Source organism: Nilaparvata lugens, chromosome 14, assembly GCF_014356525.2.
Source record: "Nilaparvata lugens isolate BPH chromosome 14, ASM1435652v1, whole genome shotgun sequence".
Taxonomy (NCBI): domain Eukaryota; kingdom Metazoa; phylum Arthropoda; class Insecta; order Hemiptera; family Delphacidae; genus Nilaparvata; species Nilaparvata lugens.
Window position 1 is genome coordinate 2800058 of NC_052517.1, and position 19154 is coordinate 2819211.

Consider the following 19154-nt stretch of genomic DNA (forward strand, 5'->3'; position numbering starts at 1 on the left):
AGACTTGCAACCAGTGTATCATCAAGACAGGGTCAACCGCTCGTCTTGTTCCAGTTGTCTTAGATGATGGTGATGCCCACATATGTCTTAGATTTGTGCATGTCCAATGGAGACGGAAATCCTCAGAACTATGAGTTTCAATTTGTCTGTAGTGAGGTCCACGTTACAATGGCAGTGTTTGATTAAAAGTAAAGGTTAGGTATAAATATTGGCTTTTAAATTACAATATGTTGATATTTTTTGAAATGTAATGATAATTATATATTATAGACTAGCAGGTTACCCGTGCTCTGCAAGGGCCCAATTAAAACTTGACCTACTGAAATCTTGGAGAATTGAAAATATGCCTATAACCATCCTCGGTAAATTATGAATCTATATGAAGAATTTCAAGTTAATCAGTTGAGTAGTTGAGACATGATGATGCGTCATTCGTGAATTTCCTATCCCACACGTGTACAAGCCAGTTCTTCCTTTATTATAGTATAAGGAGAAATTAAATACTCGTACTTATGAATGTGGGAGATGAATAAGAAAATGAACAACTGAACATATTATCATCTCACCCACTGTTGGAAAGATATCTTATTGGTTTTCAAAAAGGAGTATTCAAAAAGCCTGGGATTTGGTGTCATTCTTGAAAAAAACGTTCCAGCTTGTTGGTGTTCGACAATAAAATCGTCTCAGTTTGCCGGTGTTCCACATTGTCGTTGTACCAGTTTGACTTCGTCTTTGAACTCTTCTCCTTACAAATATTATATGAATATGTAATTTAAATAGAATAATATGGATGAAAGAACTCCAAATTTATCATAAATAATTATCGTGGTTAACAATAATAACGGAAAATTGTTGATGATACAAAATCAGCTGATTCACAGGTCATAATTGACCACTCTATGATACTACTGTTCTAAGCTCACTGCTTCTCTTCTCTCTTCTGTCAAAAACGAAACGTTTTCAGATTTCAGTTGAACAAAATGGAGACCTATGAGAGTGTTCTACTTGTCAAATCCGAGGTATTTGTATTTAAAATACCACCTCGTACTACCAACCGAGCCTACAGGTAAATTTAAAACCATTTATCTCAAACTCTAGTTTAGTTAAAACTCTGTTTTCCACAAAAAGTTGATAGCTTTATAATATTGCTGCAACTTCTGGAATATGCCTAGCTTGCATGTCAGGAACTGAAACTTGATATCTATTTTATTCCAGAATAAGATGACGTTTACCTACAGGTAAATTTAAAACCATCTATCTCAAACTCTAGTTTAGTTAAAACTCTGTTTTCCACAAAAAGTTGATAGCTTTATAATATTGCTGCAACTTCTGGAATATGCCTAGTTTGCATGTCAGGAACTGAAACTTAATTTTTATTTTATTCCATAATAAGATGCCGTTTGGTGGTAATCTATAATGAACATAGTTGATAGCAACATGTGTTTCTAATTATAAAATGATAGAGTACGCACATGTGCGTTGATAGTTCGTGAGCTTGATTTTTGTACTAAGTACTGTAGTGAGGTCCACGTTATAACGGCAGTGAAGAAAGATAAGAGAACAACGTTGCCGATCCTCTGTCTTGCCACTGATTTCTTTAGAGGTTAGCTTTTACAGGTGTACATCTGATGTAATATTAACTGTTCATTCTTGTTTGAAATAATTATTTTTTATTCCAAGAATCAAAACTTGAATGTTTTGCTAATTAATTATATCTCTACATTGTTGAGAAACGATCTGGCAACGTTGCAGAGCTAAGAAAGGATAACACTATCTGTTTTGTCGAATGCTAGACAAGGATCAATGAACCTGTATCAGCTACCGTCTATAGAAGGCATTGACAAGACAGAGGATCGGCAACGTTGTTCTCCTATCATTCTCCACTGCCATTATAACGTGGACCTCACTATAGTTGTTGTTCTCAAATGTAGAGCAACAAAGGTTGTCGATTTTTTGCTCTGTAAGCATTGTCGGCATGGACTTGTGTGGAGGGGGGACATTTTGTTGGCAACTTTTTCAGTGTTTCCCACACTGAATGGAAAACAAATAACAGAGTTTTCGACAAGTTGACAACATGTTGCTGTGATTTTCGATAAAATGACAACAAATCGGCGCAATTTGTTGAAAACTAAGTTGACAACTCTGTTGTAAACACTGCTTTTTGTAGAACACGTTCAATCAATGACTATAGTTTTCTATAAAGTGAGAAGTTTTTAGCTCAAAAATTTCTAGTTTCATTCAAAATTTAGACTTTTTGAATAAATTATTTAGTTACTGTTCTAGATTTTTTAATTTCAGATTCTAATAGTATCTTTTAGATTCAAAATTTGCTCGTTTATCTGAGTATTGAAGAGCGTAAATTGTATTTTGAAAAGTGAAAGGGACATAACCAACATTTTGATTTGGACAGTATAGTATAAATTGGAAATGGGACAGTTTTGGGCATGAGCCTGTTGTGCCGCCTTTCCTCATGTCAAGTATTTGTACACAATGCAAATAAATAAATAAAATAACTCAATCATTACCTACTAAAGATTTAATGTGTAGCTTATCTGCTTGTTTTTTTTTTCAATGATTAAGTCCATGAGTCATGTTTTTTTATCCTGCGATATAGAGGGTTTTATAGTGAGGTCCACGTTATAATGGAAGTGGAGAAAGATATGAGAACAACGTTACCGTACCTCTCTGACTTGTCAATGCCTTCTATAGACGGCAGCTGATACAGGTTTATTGATGTAATATTAACTGTTCATTCTCGTTTAAAATAATCAAATTATATTCTATTAGGCAAGAAATTATATTTTTCAATAATTTCATAATGAATCTTTATAATTTAGATGAAATATGTTGTTAATTATCAATTTACATTTCAAAAAATGATAATAAAAGCAATTCTTAATAAGCCAAGGGCTTTTTCTAGTAGTGAAACATTTGCCGAATTTAAAGTGATGACAGTACGTCAAATTTATATAAAGAAACTTCTCTATTATGCATGGATGAGGAAGGATGAATTTACAGTGAATAATAACGTTCCTATGTATAACCTGAGAGTTACATCTCATAACATTTATAATATTAGCTATTCAGATTTGACAATAGTGCGAAGACAATTGGGGTGTCTTAGCTCAAAAATAATAAATATCATGCCAAATGCATTGTCAGAATATCTTTCTAATAGGGGTAGACAGAGGATGGAACAGATAAATAAGTGGGTGATACAAAAAAATTTTCTTCGACATCAGTCAAATATTATAATTACTAGTAATTTATTGTTAACTTCGATTTTTTGTAGCTTTGATTATTAGTAAATAAATTTTTATATTGTCTAAACAACTGATACTCTCACTCAGCGGTCAGGGTTTTGCCCTTGCTGGGTGGTGCCATGTAATTTTAATTTATTTGTAAAATAGCATAATATTATAATCTAGAATATTTCTTTTGTAAGTTTTTTATTTTGTATTTGTTTTTTATGGGCAATAAAGATGTTAAAAAAAATTAATTCTACATTGTAAAAAGACTATCTGACAACAGAGTAAAGCGAGAAAGAGATAGCGCTATCCGCTTTGTGGAATGATATACAAGGATAGCAATACCATTGCTAATCAAACACTGCCATTATAACGTGGACCTCACTATAGTTGACTCATTTCAGCAGTGTTAATGAGGTGCTGACTTTATATCATGAATCTTCCTATAGATTTATCTCACCCAATAATCCCTCAATTGAATTAATAAATGAAGTAGTTTGAATAAATAGAGTAAATGATATAGTTTTAGATTTTTTGGAATTTTTGTATTATCTGTTGTAGCATAAATTATTATTAATTTGATGATAACCTCGACACATATATTATATAGTGAGGTATCATTTTCTAAACCCTGAATATTGTTATATTAAAAAATATGTAATATAATGTAATGTATGTTGAATTTATGAAGTTTTTTATGTAATAAGACCTTTAATCGTACGGTGTTAAGAACTTAGAGACCAATACCATAGAGAAACAATAACGTAAGTAGATATCCCATGGTATAGTGCGTTTATGTCGCAATTTTTACTGTTATCTCAAGCCGATTATTTTAGATTTTTACTGTTTTGGGGTGAGAGTGTATGAACGGCACAGTATGAGAGACTACCAGCGTCACACAGCTACTCGGGAAAGAACTACTTGGACTATCGGCTTCAGTTAACACTCACTTGAAAAATTACTTTTCCAGTAAAATCGGTTTATATCAACAACCTCAATTATATAAAATAATATATTTATAATTTATGTGATGTTGACAGTTATATCCTAAACATAAGATAGATATAATAACATTCATTCGTCAAAATAAACTTGGAGAATTAGGATCAGCATTATAAAAATATTATTGAACAAAATAAAATAGTAAAATATATAATTATAATAAATCTTCATGACAGTATTATGATAACTCAATTATTACAGAAATTAATACACTATTAATAGAACTCAAATAACAATAAAATCAAGAGATCTTACAAAGTTTGTGAAAATATAATCATAGAGAAACAATAGCATATAAGTAGATATCCCATGGTATAGGGCGTTTATGTCGCAACCTTTACTGTTATCTCAAACCGATAGTCCACGTAACTCTTTCCCATAAAGCTGTGTGACGCTGGTAGTCTCTCAAATTGTGCCGTTCATACACTCTCACCCCAACAAAACAGTAAAATTCGACAATAATCGACAGTAATCGGCTTGAGATAACAGTAAAAGTTGCGACATAAACGCCCTATACCATGGGATATCTACTCATGCTATCGTTTCTCTATGCCAATACTTTTTGGGATTCAAGGGTTCCGACACGAGAGGAAATTGGTCTTGACTATGACGCCTGTTTTTATTCCCAATATTTCAATGTTTTTTATGTAATATCAATTTTTGCAAAATTTGTAAGTTAATGAGTTGAGTAGTTGAGACGTGATGATGCGTCATTCGTGAATTTCCTATCCCCTACCTGTATAAACCAATTCTTTCCTTCATTTTACTTTCCTTGCCCTATTACCATAGGTAAGGGAAGTATTGCTTTCCGAAAAAAATTAAGGTACCCAAATTTCTAAATTTCTATACGTTTCAAGGTCCCCTGAGTCCAAGTGGTTTATGGGTATTGGTCTGTATGTGTGTGTGTGTGTGTGGTGTGTGTGTGTGTGTGTGTGTGTGTGTGTGTGTGTGTGTGTGTGTGTGTGTGTGTGTGAGTGTATGTGCGTCTGTGTACACGATATCTCATCTCCCAATTAACGGAATGACTTGAAATTTGGAACTTAAGGTCCTTTCACTATAAGGATCCGACACGAACAATTTCGATCAAATACAATTCAAGATGGCGGCTAAAATGGCGAAAATGTTGTCAAAACAGGTTTTTCGTGATTTTCTCGGAAACTGCTCCAACGATTTTGATCAAATTCATACCTACAATAGTCATCGATAAGCTCTATCAACTGCCACTAGTCCCATATCTGTAAAAATTTCAGGAGCTCCTCAATGCAGATAGATTCCCAATTATCAGGCTTCAGATACAATTGAAACAAAGAAAATCAAGTGGAGTAGATTGAGCATGAAAATCTCTACAATTAATGTTCAGTAACATTTTCACCTAAAATTGATAATAAGCTTCAAATTCGAGAAAATGTGATTATTCAATTGCAAATTAATGTTGATTCTATTAAATCATTCACTATGAAGAGATAGCAGACCTCATGTGTGTCTCCAGCGTTATTGCCCTGTCACCAGCTGGCTCAAATATTTGAATAGTAGACTTGAGATGCGCGGGAACACTAGCGTCAGTTGATCAATTTTCATAACGGCAAGGAAAGTTGTGTGAGTGCGCCACACCAGATTTTTTGTAATGTATTCGAATTTCTTGGCAAATAGATTTCAAATAAAAATTAATGAATGAATTTGACAGGGCGGCAGACTGGAACCTAGAGGAGCCCCAGTGGACGGGCCGCATGAGGCTGGTCGCTAAAGGCAAAGAATGTGTTCTCAAACTGGAGGACAAAACATCTGGTGAACTTTTCGCCAAGTGTCCGATCCCTGACTACCCCGGCCCAGCAGTCGAAGCTGTTTCCGACTCCTCCAGATACTTTGTGCTGAGAATTCAGGATGATAACGGTAAGTTTCGGCCGAAAATATTAATGCTGAACCATTTTTTGATAGGAACTTTGGAACGATTGTGAGGTCCACGTTGTAATGGCAGTGGAGAAAGATTGATTGATTGAGTTCTTTATTTATGTAGATTACAATATATACTGGCTTATACACTTATATACAATAGCTTACAATACAGCAACATTATAGATGAATTTACATAATATAGACTAAGAAAATAATTGTTGAACTGTATATGATATGATGTATATGATATAATAAAGATGGGAGATCAGCATTGCCTGGCCACGATATTTTATTATTGATAAACGATCTTCTGTCTTGTTGAAACGATTGTTGTAAAGGAGATATACTTATTTCATACTACTGACAATTTTAGACGCGCGTTTTTCAATCATAGATTCGCTAAGTAGGTTGATCAAGATCAGAGAGCGAGCTTGCCACGTCACAGTATACATACAGTATGGAAACTTGACTAGTACCCTGACGCAAAAATCAGTCATCTTGTTAGGAAGATGCATTGTAATAGTATTGATGTAGGCTCGGATCACTTCAATGATCCGGATCAATTGATCTCGTTCACTGCCACGAGCCAATCAGAAGACCAGGATTGGAACTTCCAAAGGTCACGTGACGTGTCTAGTATTTGCGTCATGTAAAAAGCATTGGATAGATAGGCGTTTTATTGACAGTTTCCATTCTGTTCCTATTCTGTGGCCACGTGTTCCATTGTTGTCTTGGCCAGTTCGTTGCGCGCGAACCGGTATCGTGCGACCTACGATCATCTCGCGAACTGTTCGCGATCCGTTTGTGTGTCGTGCAGCGCGTGAGTCTGTACGCAGCTTTAAAGTTGCAAAATTCAAAATCAGTGCAAATGGAGAGGCGAATAAAAACGAGTAGCCCTAAGTAAATTCTTGATCAGCTTTACAAACAAGTAAACACAAAAATTCCAATTCAAAAACCCGAGTGATTAGAACCATAGCCACCTCTTATACAAGGCCCTGGCCTACGATATTGCAACGTCGCAGCGTAAACCTAGAATCTATAACATGATTGGTGAAAAATATTTAAAAAAATACCAGCTGATCTTTTTCACCAATCATATTTAGATTCTAGGCCTACACTGCGACGTTGCAATATCGTAGGCCTGGGCCTTGTATTGGAGGTGGCTATGTTAAGCTGCGTACACATATACGCGCCTCCAACCCGCACCAAGCACGCTCCGCCCTCGTACCGCCCTCGTTCCTCCATCGCACCGCAGTCGCTCCGCCCCCGCTCTGCAGTCGCACCGATCATGAACGTAACGGAAGATGCTCTTCTCGCGTTCCCCGGTCGATCATCAATCGATCTGCTCGAGTGACGTTCGGTTGCGGAGCAGAGCGACAGTCTGTACGCACCTTTAGAACTCGTGCTTGCAAGTCGAGTAAACCGTAAATTAATGCCTAAATTGGAGTAAATAAACGAGAGTAAAAATGCTTCCATGCCAAACAGATATTCGTGAATTCACAAGGTATAATAATAATATCTTGTGACCTGGCTGGCTCAAGTCTGGTGTCAGAGTTTTCAGGTCGCAACTGATCTATTTCAGGGCCTCTCACCATGACCTTACGACTGCTTTATAAATAAATATTTTTATTGCATAAAAAGCTGTACAATTACAGATTATAAAAACAGCAGCCGGGCTTTATAGACAGCCGGGACCGACGGTTGGCAGGAAAATACTTGCAAGCAAACCGTAATACGACAAGGAAACCATTTCGAGTAAGCTCGGAAGTTTATCCACATCTGTTCACTGTAAGCTTGAAAGCTTGTTAGACTTGGCATGCAGGTCAAACACTCGACCTCATCGTTCTCATTCATCCGAGAGCGAGTTCTCCAGCCCGGGGGCTCACTATACAATGACAAATTATTATAATTATGAACGGGGTACTGACAAAACTGGTCTCCCGAATTTAAACAAATTATGGACTCTTAAGAATTGTGCTTATTAATCAATACCATAGAGTAACAATAGCGTAAGTAGATATCCCATTGTATAGGGCGTTTATGTCGCAACTTTTACTGTTGTCTCAAGCCGATTACTGTCGATTATTGTAGATTTTTACTGTTTTGTTGGGGTGAGAGTGTATGAACGGCACAATATGAAAGACTACTAGCGTCACACAGCTTTATGGGAAAGAACTACGTGGACTATCGGTTTGAGATAACAGTAAAAGTTGCGACATAAACGCCCTGTACCATGGGATATCTACTTATGCTATTATTTCTTAAAAATAGCGTAAGTAGATAACCCATGGTATAGGGCGTTTACTGTCGATTATTGTAGATTTTTACTGTTTTGGTCGGGTGAGAGTTTATGAACGGCACAATATAAGAGACTACCAGCGTCACACAGCTTTATGGGAAAGAACTACGTGGACTATCGGTTTGAGATAACAGTAAAGGTTGCGACATAAACGCCCTATACCATGGCATATCTACATATGCTATTGTTTCTCTATGCCAATACGATATTTCATGGCTGAATCGACATATTCACGGGGAACTACCAATTCACCTACCGATAAAGTTTATTTGATTCTTGAATGAAAAAGACTAAGAAATTGTCAAAAAACCACAGATTTATTGATATTTAGAAAGACCGGTTTCGGTTATTACACCATTGTCAATCTCTGATAATCTTTCTAAGTATTGAATGAAAAAAGACTAAGAAATTGTCAAAAAACCACTGATTTATTGATAATTAGAAAGACCGGTTTCGGTTATTACACCATTGTCATTCTCTGATAATCTCAGTTTATCTGAGATTGACAATGGTGTAATAACCGAAACAAGTCTTTCTAAGTATCAATAAATCAGTGGTTTTTTGACAATTTCTTAGTCTTTTTTCATTCAATATGAATAATTACCACAATATCAACTTCTCAACTACACAAAAAGTGCTTTCTAAGTATCAATAAATCTATGGTTTTTGACAATTTTTTAGTCTTTTTCATTCAATATGAATAGTTACCACAATATCAACTTCTCAACTACACAAAAAATTTATTTGATTCTGTGATTTTGTAAATAGATAAAATACAGATGCTTTAATATTGTTGATTCGATTCAGTAATTGTTTTTTAGTCTTTAGACTAAACTAGTCAGACTAATTTTTTAGTCTTTTTCATTCAATATGAATAATTACCACAATATCAACTTCTCAACTACACAAAAAGTGCTTTCTAAGTATCAATAAATCTATGGTTTTTGACAATTTCTTAGTCTTTTTCATTCAATATGAATAATTACCACAATATCAACTTCTCAACTACACAAAAAATTTATTTGATTCTGTGATTTTGTAAATAGATAAAAATACAGATGCTTTAATATTGTTGATTCGATTCAGTAATTGTTTTTTAGTCTTTAGACTAAACTAGTCAGACTAATTTTTTAGTCTTTTTCATTCAATATGAATAATTACCACAATATCAACTTCTCAACTACACAAAACATTTATTTGATTCTGTGATTTTGTAAATAGATAAAATACAGATGCTTTAATATAGTTGATTCGATTCAGTAATTGTGTAGCTTGGACAAATAATGAAAAATGAATATTTTTATGTTTGTCACAGGTAGAAACGCGTTTATTGGAGTCGGTTTTCAGGATCGATCGGACAGTTTCGATTTGAACGTGGCGTTGCAGGACCACTTCAAGTGGGTGAAAAAGTCGGCCGAAATCGAGAAAGAGAAGGAGGAACCCAAACAGCAGTTGGATTTGCGTTTCAAGGAAGGAGAAACCATCAAAATCAACATGAAAATCACGGTAAAAACCACTGGAAAAGTTGCTAAATACCTCTGAAATCGTCCCAGAAAGTTCAAAAATACTGTAATCTTTTTTAGCAGTTAGATTTGCGTTTCAAGGAGGGGGAAACCATCAAAATCAAGATGAAAATCACGGTAAAAACCTCTTAAAAAGTTGCTAAACATCTCTGAAATACTCCCAGAAAAGTTACAAAATACTGTAATCCTGTGTAAAAACATGAAAATCACAGTAAAAACTACTGGAACTGTTTCAAACTGCGGTATCTCAAATGTGCGAGAAACAGCCGATTGCTTTATGGATATAGTATCATATTATATTCGATACAGTATCATATTATTTATTTATTTATTAGGTTAGCAAAAAAAAAATACAAGAATCGGAAAAGAAAAAACAGGCTATTGCCCAAAACTTCTTCAATTTCCTAATTTAGTTTTAAATTGTCCAAATATTATAGGCTATTATATTCGATACAGTATCATATTATATTCATATGACACCGTATCATATTCTGATTTGATACTGTATCCTGAAGAAAATTTGACAACAATAAATGACTAATTTTTTCATGTTATTTTACACAAATTATCTATTCTACACAAAATTTTCACCAGTGCAAAGCACAGATTGATATTTAAATATAATTTTGAGATTTTTCTAGCTCGTGTTTGTGAGGAGTAGAATTTATTGATGAATTTTAATAGAAACTAATAGGCTCTACGTTATCCGGAAGGGTTTAATTAAAAACTTGACTACTGAAATCTTGATGTATTTGAAATGGGCCTACAACCATCCCATAGCCACCTCTAATAGAAGGCCCCGGCCTACAATATTGCAACGTCGCAGTGTAGTCCTAGAATCTAATACATGATTGGTGAAAGAGATTTTAAAAAATACCAGCTGATCTTATTCACCAATCATGTATTAGATTGTAGGCCTACACTGCGATGTTGCAATATCGTAGGCCGGGGCCTTGTATTAGAGGTGGCTATGACCATCCTCGGTAAATTAAGTATCTATATGCAAAATGTGAAGTTAATGAGTTGAGTAGTTGAGACGTGATGATGCGTCATTCGAGAATTTCCTATCCCCTACGTGTATAGAGACGATTCTTTCCTTAGATATAGTATAGATTTAATACAAACGACTCAATTCCGTATCAAATCACCCACCCAACTTGATACAAAGAATCCACTTCCGTATCAAATCCCCCACCAAACTTGATACAAACAACTCACTCCCGTATCAAATCCCCCATTATACTTGATACATACAACTCACTCCCGTATCTTATCCCCCATCAAACTTGATATAAATAACTCACTTCCGTATCAAATCCCCCACCAAACTTCATACAAACAACTCACTCCCGTATCTTATCCCCCACCAAACTTGATACAAACAACTCACTTCCGTATCAAATCCTCCATCAAACTTGATACAAACAACTCACTCCCGTATCAAATCCCCCAAAACATACTTGATACAAACAACTCACTTCCGTATCAAATCCCCCATCAAACTTGATACAAACCACTCAATTTCATATCAATTTTGATACAATCTCGTCTCCCGTGTTAATAAACGAATGACGAGAATTTCCTATCCCGTACGTACAAGTATAAGACAATTCTTGTCTTTATTATATTATACACTAGCAAGTGGCCGCCCCTGTTACGCTAGGGTCTAATAACTAATTAAAAACTTGTAATAAAATCATGGAGAATTTAAAATATGGGTTCGATTCCCGGGCTGGCAACTAATTTTTGGATAGTAGTTCTCATCGAATTTCCATCTAGCTGTTAACCCTGTTGTCAATGTCTGCAGTAGCAGAGGTCTTCGGGGTGATTTTCAGCATTTATTTGGGATTTTCGTTAAAAATAATAATTAAATATGCCTATAACCATCCTCGGTAAATTGAGAATCTATATGTAAGATTTCAAGTTAATGAGTTGAGTAGTTGAGACGTGATGATGCGTCATTCGTGAATTTCCTATCCCCTACCTGTATAAGCCAGTTCTTTCCTTTATTATAATATTATAGATTTTGGTTTTTGTTCTTACAGAAAAAAGACGGCAGCGAAGTGTCGTCCAGTAAACCCAAGGCGGCCGCTCGACCCGGAGGGGCGGCACAGGGTTTCTTGCCACCTCCGCCCGGGGGCCTCAAAATTGCGCCACCTCCGGCGCCGTCCGTGCACAGTTCGCCGCAACATCAGGCCAACGCCAAGGGTGGCCAGGAGTCGTGGGGCGAGTTCACCAGTGCGGGAGGTCAAGGAGAGACAAGGTCAGTGCCAAGGTCAAGGTTACTCACTAAATGATCAGATGTTTGTGGGTAGAAAACTTAGACCAGTTATAGAATAGACACGCTGGGAAGTCTAAGCCTCTGAAGCCAACATCTACTGCCATATCGCCAAATCGTGACGTCATCATCCGATAGGAAACTTTCAGATTGTGTCTATTTCAGAAGGAAATTATTATTCATTAAAAAGGTAAACTCTCGCTGGAATAGATACAATCTGCTATGGAAAACAATGTAAACAAACTCTACAGAAAAGTTTTCCATCCGATGCTGACGTCACGATTTGGCGATATGGCAGTAGATGTTGGCTTCATTGAATGAAAAAGTCTAAGAAATTGTCAAAAAACACAGATTTATTGATACTTAGAAAGACCGGTTTCGGTTATTACACCATTGTCACGCATAATTCCACATTGTAATAACCGAAACCGGTCTTTCTAAGTATCAATAAAACTGTGGTTTTTGACAATTTCTTAGTATTTTTCATTCAATATGAATTATTACCACAATATCAACTTCTCAACTACACAAAAAGTGGCTTCATTGACTTTCAGTATGAATATACAATAAATTATGGGCCGTGTCTATTCTATAACTGGTCTAAGGTAGAAAACAGTCGAGGTCACAAGTCAGCTGTTTATGATAAATTGTATTAGTCATTCAGTGATCAGCTGTTCTTAGGGTCGAGGTCTGTCAAGGTCACAAATAAAGGTGCATTTTCGTTTCGTTTGTGCGTAAACTTCCGCAGTCGACGACGACAAGCATTGTTGACATTCATATTGTCCAAATTTCAAGTGTGCTAAAACAGCTGATCAAATAAGTTTTCATTATTTGTGTTCATTATTCAAGAATCACAACATTTCTAATAATATCAACATATTGTCATTTAAAAGTATAAAACTAGATTTTTAATATTTAAATGCTTCAAAACCAAACATAGAAGAAATATTCAGTAAACAATACTTGTTCTATGAATTAGAGATGGGAAGTTCGGATCACTTTACTGATTCGGGTCAGTCGTTCACGTTCACTGCCGCGACCCGTTCAAAAAACCCGTTCAATTCGAACGGGTCATGACCGAACGACACATTTCTACTATTAATCAAGATCACAGGTCAAGGGCAAGGTCTTCACATACATTTATTGAGGGCCACGTTGTAATGGCAGTATTTGATTAAAATTTGTCGTGAAAGAAAGAAAACCTGAAAGAGAAGTTTCAGTTTTAAATTGAAAGTTGAAATCAAACTTTAAATTTTCATCAAAGTTGAAAAAAATTAGTAAATTTTCATACTTTGTTTGCTACTCACTGTGTCAATTTCAATGATTGTTTTACAGTATCATGCTCTTGAAACTGATCCAGTTGTAAAAAAATGGAGCTGATAAAAATTATCAGAACAGAGACAGGCCGGCTTGAACTTCCTGGTGATTTATCTGAAAAAAAACAGAAATTTGTGTTGCTATTATCAAATAAACTGTCAGACAACTCTGGTTCTATTACGCATCGAAATTGATATCTCTTGAGTTCACATTGAAATTATGAGATATCAGCGGGAAAAACAGTACAGTGATTAGAATAAATACATAGGATACTAATTAATTACTTGACTATAGTGAGGTCCACGTTATAATGGCAGTTTTTGATTAGCAAAGGTATTGCTATCCTTGTCTATCATTCAACAAAGTGGATAGCGCTATCTCTTTCTCGCTTTGCTCTGTTGCCAGATCGTCTTTTAACAATGTAGAATTAATTGTTAATTAGCAAATTATTTCATCTTAATTATGAAAATTCATATTGAAATGAATAATATAAGTTCTTGCTTAATAAAATATAATTGATAATTTTAAACGAGAATGAACAGTTGATATTACATCAATAGACCTGTATCAGCTACCGTTTATACAAGGCATCGACAAGACAGATGATCGGCAACGTTGTTCTCCTACCTTTCTCCACTGCCATTATAACGTGGACCTCACTATAGTTCATTATATTAAATGGAATATTGGATGTTTACTCATGGAAAATCACTAGAACTCTTATTATATTTTATACTAGCAGGTAACCCGTGCTCCGTAAGGATCTAATTGAAAACTTCACGTAATGAAATCTTGAAGAATTTGAAATAAGCCTATAACCATCATCGGTGAATTAATATTTAGTTCAGTTTATCAGAGATTGACAATGGTGTAACAACCGAAACCGGTCTTTCTAACTTTCAATAAAATATGTAGTTTTTGACAATTTCTTAGTCTTTTTACTTTCCTTGCCCTATTACCATAGGTAAGGAAAGTATTGCTTTCCAAAAAAAATTAAGGTACCCCGATTTCAAGTTTTCTATACGTTTCAAGGTCCCCCGAGTCCAAAAACAAGATTTTTGGGTGTTGGTCTGTGTGTGTGTGTATGTGTGTATGTCTGTGAACACGATAACTCCAGTCCTAATCAACCGATTGACTTGAAATTTCAAACTCAAAGTCCTTATACCATGAGGATCTGACAATAAGAAATTCAATAAAATTGAATTCAAAATGGCAGAAAAAATGGCGGATAATTATTAAAAAATCATGTTTTTCACAGTTTTCTCGAAAACGGCTCTAACGATTTTCTTCAAATTTATACCATGAATAGCTAGCTATTTATAAGCCCTATCAACTGACATGAGTCTCATTTCTGGGAAAATTCCAGGAGCTCCGTAATATTCTTGAGAAAAATGGCGGATAATGACTAAAAAACCATGTTTTTCACGGTTTTCTGGAAAACGGCTGCAACGATTTTCTTCAAATTTATACCATAGATAGCTATTCATAAGCCCTATCAACTGACATGAGTCTCATTTTTTGGAAAATTGCAGGAGCTCCGTAATATTCTTGAGAAAAATGGCAGATAATTACTAAAAAACCATGTTTTTCAAGATTTTCTCAAAAATTACTTGACCGATTTTTTTTCAAATTCATACCCTGTATAGTTGTTTATCAGCTCTATCAACTGGCATAAGTCTCCTTTCCGGGAAACTAATGGGGGGTTCACCCCATCCTTGAGAAATGGACTTTGTAACCTCCTTCTCGTGCATGAGGTAGGTAGGTAGAGCAGTTCATAAAAAGAACACATAGTCGAGATATTTCATCTGTAGAACAGCTGTTTTGACGACTTTAAAAAAATGACGACTAAAAAAAAATCATCGAATTTCACAATTTACACAAAGGAAAAAGTACTCTGAAAACAATTATATATTTATACACATATACAGAAGTCTGATCGTAGTTTCAAATATGAGCAAGGAAAGTTGTGTGAGTGTACCACACCAGATATTTTAATATGAATAATTACCACAATATCAATTCTACAACTACACAAAAAGTAAATTAAGAATCTTTAAGCAAAATGTGAAGTTAATGAGTTGATTAGTTGACGTGATGATGCGTCATTCGTGAATTTCCTATCCCCTACCTGTATAAGCCAGTTCTTTCCCCTAATCAATGCGACTGAGTGTTACAAGAGGTGTGCCGCAAGGATCCATTCTGGGTCCATTGCTTTTTATTCTTTATACAAATGATTTGCAATGGTCAGTCCCAGTAGAGGTGGGTATCACATTATACGCTGATGATACAACAATAATGTTCAACAACAACAGCCTCAATGAACTGGAGGTGGAAGCAAATCTACAGACAAATTCTGTTGTACAATATTATAATGAATCATTATTGTCAGTGAACCCTAAAAAAAGTAAGTGCCTTCGATTTGGTTTAAAACATTATGTATTTGAACCAGTAATTAGCATTGGTGACTCTATTGTGGAGAATGTGACAGAGGCGAGTCTATTGGGACTGATTGTGGATAAGGATCTCTCATGGAATGCCCATACTGACAGACTGGCGAACAGAATCAGTAGCAGTTTATTTGTTCTGCGAAACATAGTCAAGTGTGTGCCTCCTTAGACAGGAAAAACGTTATATTTCGCACTCATTCATTCACATATTGCATATGGAATTGAGTTCTGGGGTAACACGTCTCTGCAGAACAGAATAAGATATTCATTCTGCAAAAGCGTGCTTTGAGGTGTTTAGTGGGATTGGGGTTCAATCATCCTTGTCGAGATTATTTTAAAAGGCTGTGAATACTCACTGTACCTTGTATTTTTATTTTTAAAACTCTATTATAATTATGTGGTTAGGAATATGGGAAGTTTAACGACCAACGCACAGGTACATTCACACTTTACCAGAAACAGGAACAACTTCGTCGTTCAGCCTCACAGGCTAACTCTTTTTGAGAAGAAAACTAGCTACATAGGGACAAAATTTCTAAACAAGTTGCCTAGTAATATAGACTTTAAGAACATGACTTTCAAAAAAGATCTTTATAAGTTCCTTGTTGAAAGAAGTTTTTATAGTGTAAATGAATTTTTATGTGACAATTATGTGTGATATCATATAGGCTATATCTATATTTTTATTATGTTAAATATTGAAGAGATTTTTTTTGTACATGACAATGTTCAATTGTATAGTTGTGATTCATAATGACTGTAATGTATTGAAAAAATAAAAAATATTATTATTATTATTTATTATACCATAAAAGATTATTTTCTTTATCTTATTTCTTTTCAACTAATATTGTAACATTGTTCGTTGAATTTTGTTCTAATTTCTGTTTCTTTTTTCACAGTTCTTCATCATCAACAGCGACCACCCAGCAGGCCACAACACCTAGCAACCCCAACTGGGTCCAGTTTTAGAAGAAAAACTTGAAAAATTCGAAAATTTTCAAGATTTACGGTAAAATTACGTGTTTCGCATAACTATATTATACTTCTGTTATACACTAGAGCATAGAGAAAAGATAGCATAAGAAGATATCCCATGGTTTGTAGAATTCATTCAAAGTTTGCAAGTTTTTTATCGAATTATGGTGTTGTGTATCAAGTTGAGATGATACTGTATCAAATTGTGGCGATACTGTATCATTCATAGTCATATCAAATTGTGTTGTGTATCAAGTTGAGATAATACTGTATCCAATTTTCTTGATACTGTATCATTTATGGTGATATTCCATGGTAAAGGACCGTTATGTTGCAAATGTTTGTGTTAACTGAAGCCGATAGTCCTAGTAGTTGTTTTTGGTGAAGCTATGTGACGCTGGCACAGTATACAGTATGGAAACTTGGCTAGTACCCTGGCGCAAAAATCCGCCATGTTGTTAGGAAGCGCCGCATTTCATTTTATTTATTCATAGACAATAGATACAATGCAGGTAAAAACAACAGGCATTCGCCCAAAACTGCTTTAAACCTTAATTTGGAATACACGGTCTAGAAGTTATGTAAATAATAACTTAATTCACTCACTATTAAGTCCAAAAAATGTATGTACTACAATAATTTTGTATTTATCAGATTGATTAAGTTCAAAATACAAATCCAAACCAAAATCTTCCTTCACAATCACAAAAAATATTAAAAATTTCACTTAAATCCACAAATTATACTCATGTTAAAATTCTAAACATGTTAAAATAATTATGATAGTATTGATGGTAGGTTCGGATCACTTCAATGATCCGGAACAATTGATCTCGTTCACTGCCACGAGCCAATCAGAAGACCAGGATTGGAACTTCCCAAGGTCACGTGACGTGTCTAGTATTTGCGCCATGTAAAAAGCATTGGTTAGATAGGCGTTTTATTGACAGTTTCTATTCTGTACCTATTCTGTGACGCTGGTAGTCTCTCATACTGTGCCCTTCTTACACTCACAACAACACACTAATAATAGACAGTGTATAGGGTGTCTATGTTGCAAATGTGAGTGTTAACTGAAGCCGATAGTCCTAGTAGTTGTTTTTGGTGAAGCTATGTGACGCTGGCACAGTATACAGTATGGAAACTTGGCTAGTTCCCTGGCGCAAAAATTCGCCATGTTGTTAGGAAGCGCCGCATTAATAATAATAATAAATTTATTAGCCAAAAAACAGGATGTCACAATTTGACATATAGGCCAGTCAATATAACAGTAAAACACTTAGTCAATATAAATACTGTCAATAAAAAACAATACAAAGTCACATTTACAATAAAAACATGTATGGTATATTAATCCTATTCATATAACAGTAATATTATTAAATTCTAAATATTGAAATCTTCTACATTCATTTTCATGTCGATAAACTCTTCAACTGAGTAAAAGGGGTTTTTCAAGAGAAATATTTCTAAAATCTTTTTGAACCTCCTGTGATTAAGTTGCCTCACCTCAATAGGAAGCCTATTCATCAATTTAATTGCAACATTCGAGGGACTTTCATCAGTTTTATGCAGTCTGCTTCGTGTTACATTATGATGGTATTGATGGTAGGTTCGGATCACTTCAATGATCCGGATCAATTGATCTCGTTCACTGCCAAGAGCCAATCAGAAGACCAGGATTGGAACTTCCCAAGGTCACGTGACGTGTCTAGTATTTGAGCCATGTAAAAAGCATTGGTTAGATAGGCGTTTGATTACAAGTTTCCATTCTGTACCTATTCTGTGACGATGGTAGTCTCTCATACTGTGCCCTTGTTACAATCTTACACTCCCAACAACACACTAATAATAGATAGTAGTCGACAGTAATCGGCTTGAATTAACAAAAATCGGCTTGTAATTTGGTACATAATTTGTTACAGCTGTTATATAGCTATGGTGAATGTGATATTTTCGAGCTCAAAATTTAAGTGTTTTTATTCTTTATTTTGTGAATTTATAGTTTGGTTCATGTTTTTAAGAAACTTTCATTATTAATCCATCCAAATTTAAAATTGTTTGTTTTATTCTAATTTATATTTTAGATTGTGATTTGGTGTAGAAATTTGAATGGACATAACCTATAATATTTGGACAATTTAAAACTAAATTAGGAAATTGAAGAAG

At 34.9% G+C, this 19154-nt stretch overlaps 1 protein-coding gene across 1 annotated transcript; it reads left to right on the forward strand.

The window, feature by feature from the left end:
* Window positions 1-921: 921 nt before the first annotated feature.
* LOC120354156 (NECAP-like protein CG9132) lies at window positions 922-17697 on the forward strand. The gene is made up of 5 exons (XM_039440490.1): window positions 922-1066; window positions 5935-6140; window positions 9758-9948; window positions 12011-12228; window positions 16910-17697. The coding sequence occupies exons 1-5, from the start codon at window positions 981-983 to the stop codon at window positions 16977-16979; spliced, it is 771 nt and encodes a 256-aa protein (XP_039296424.1). The 5' UTR covers window positions 922-980; the 3' UTR covers window positions 16980-17697.
* The last annotated feature ends 1457 nt before the right edge of the window (window positions 17698-19154 follow it).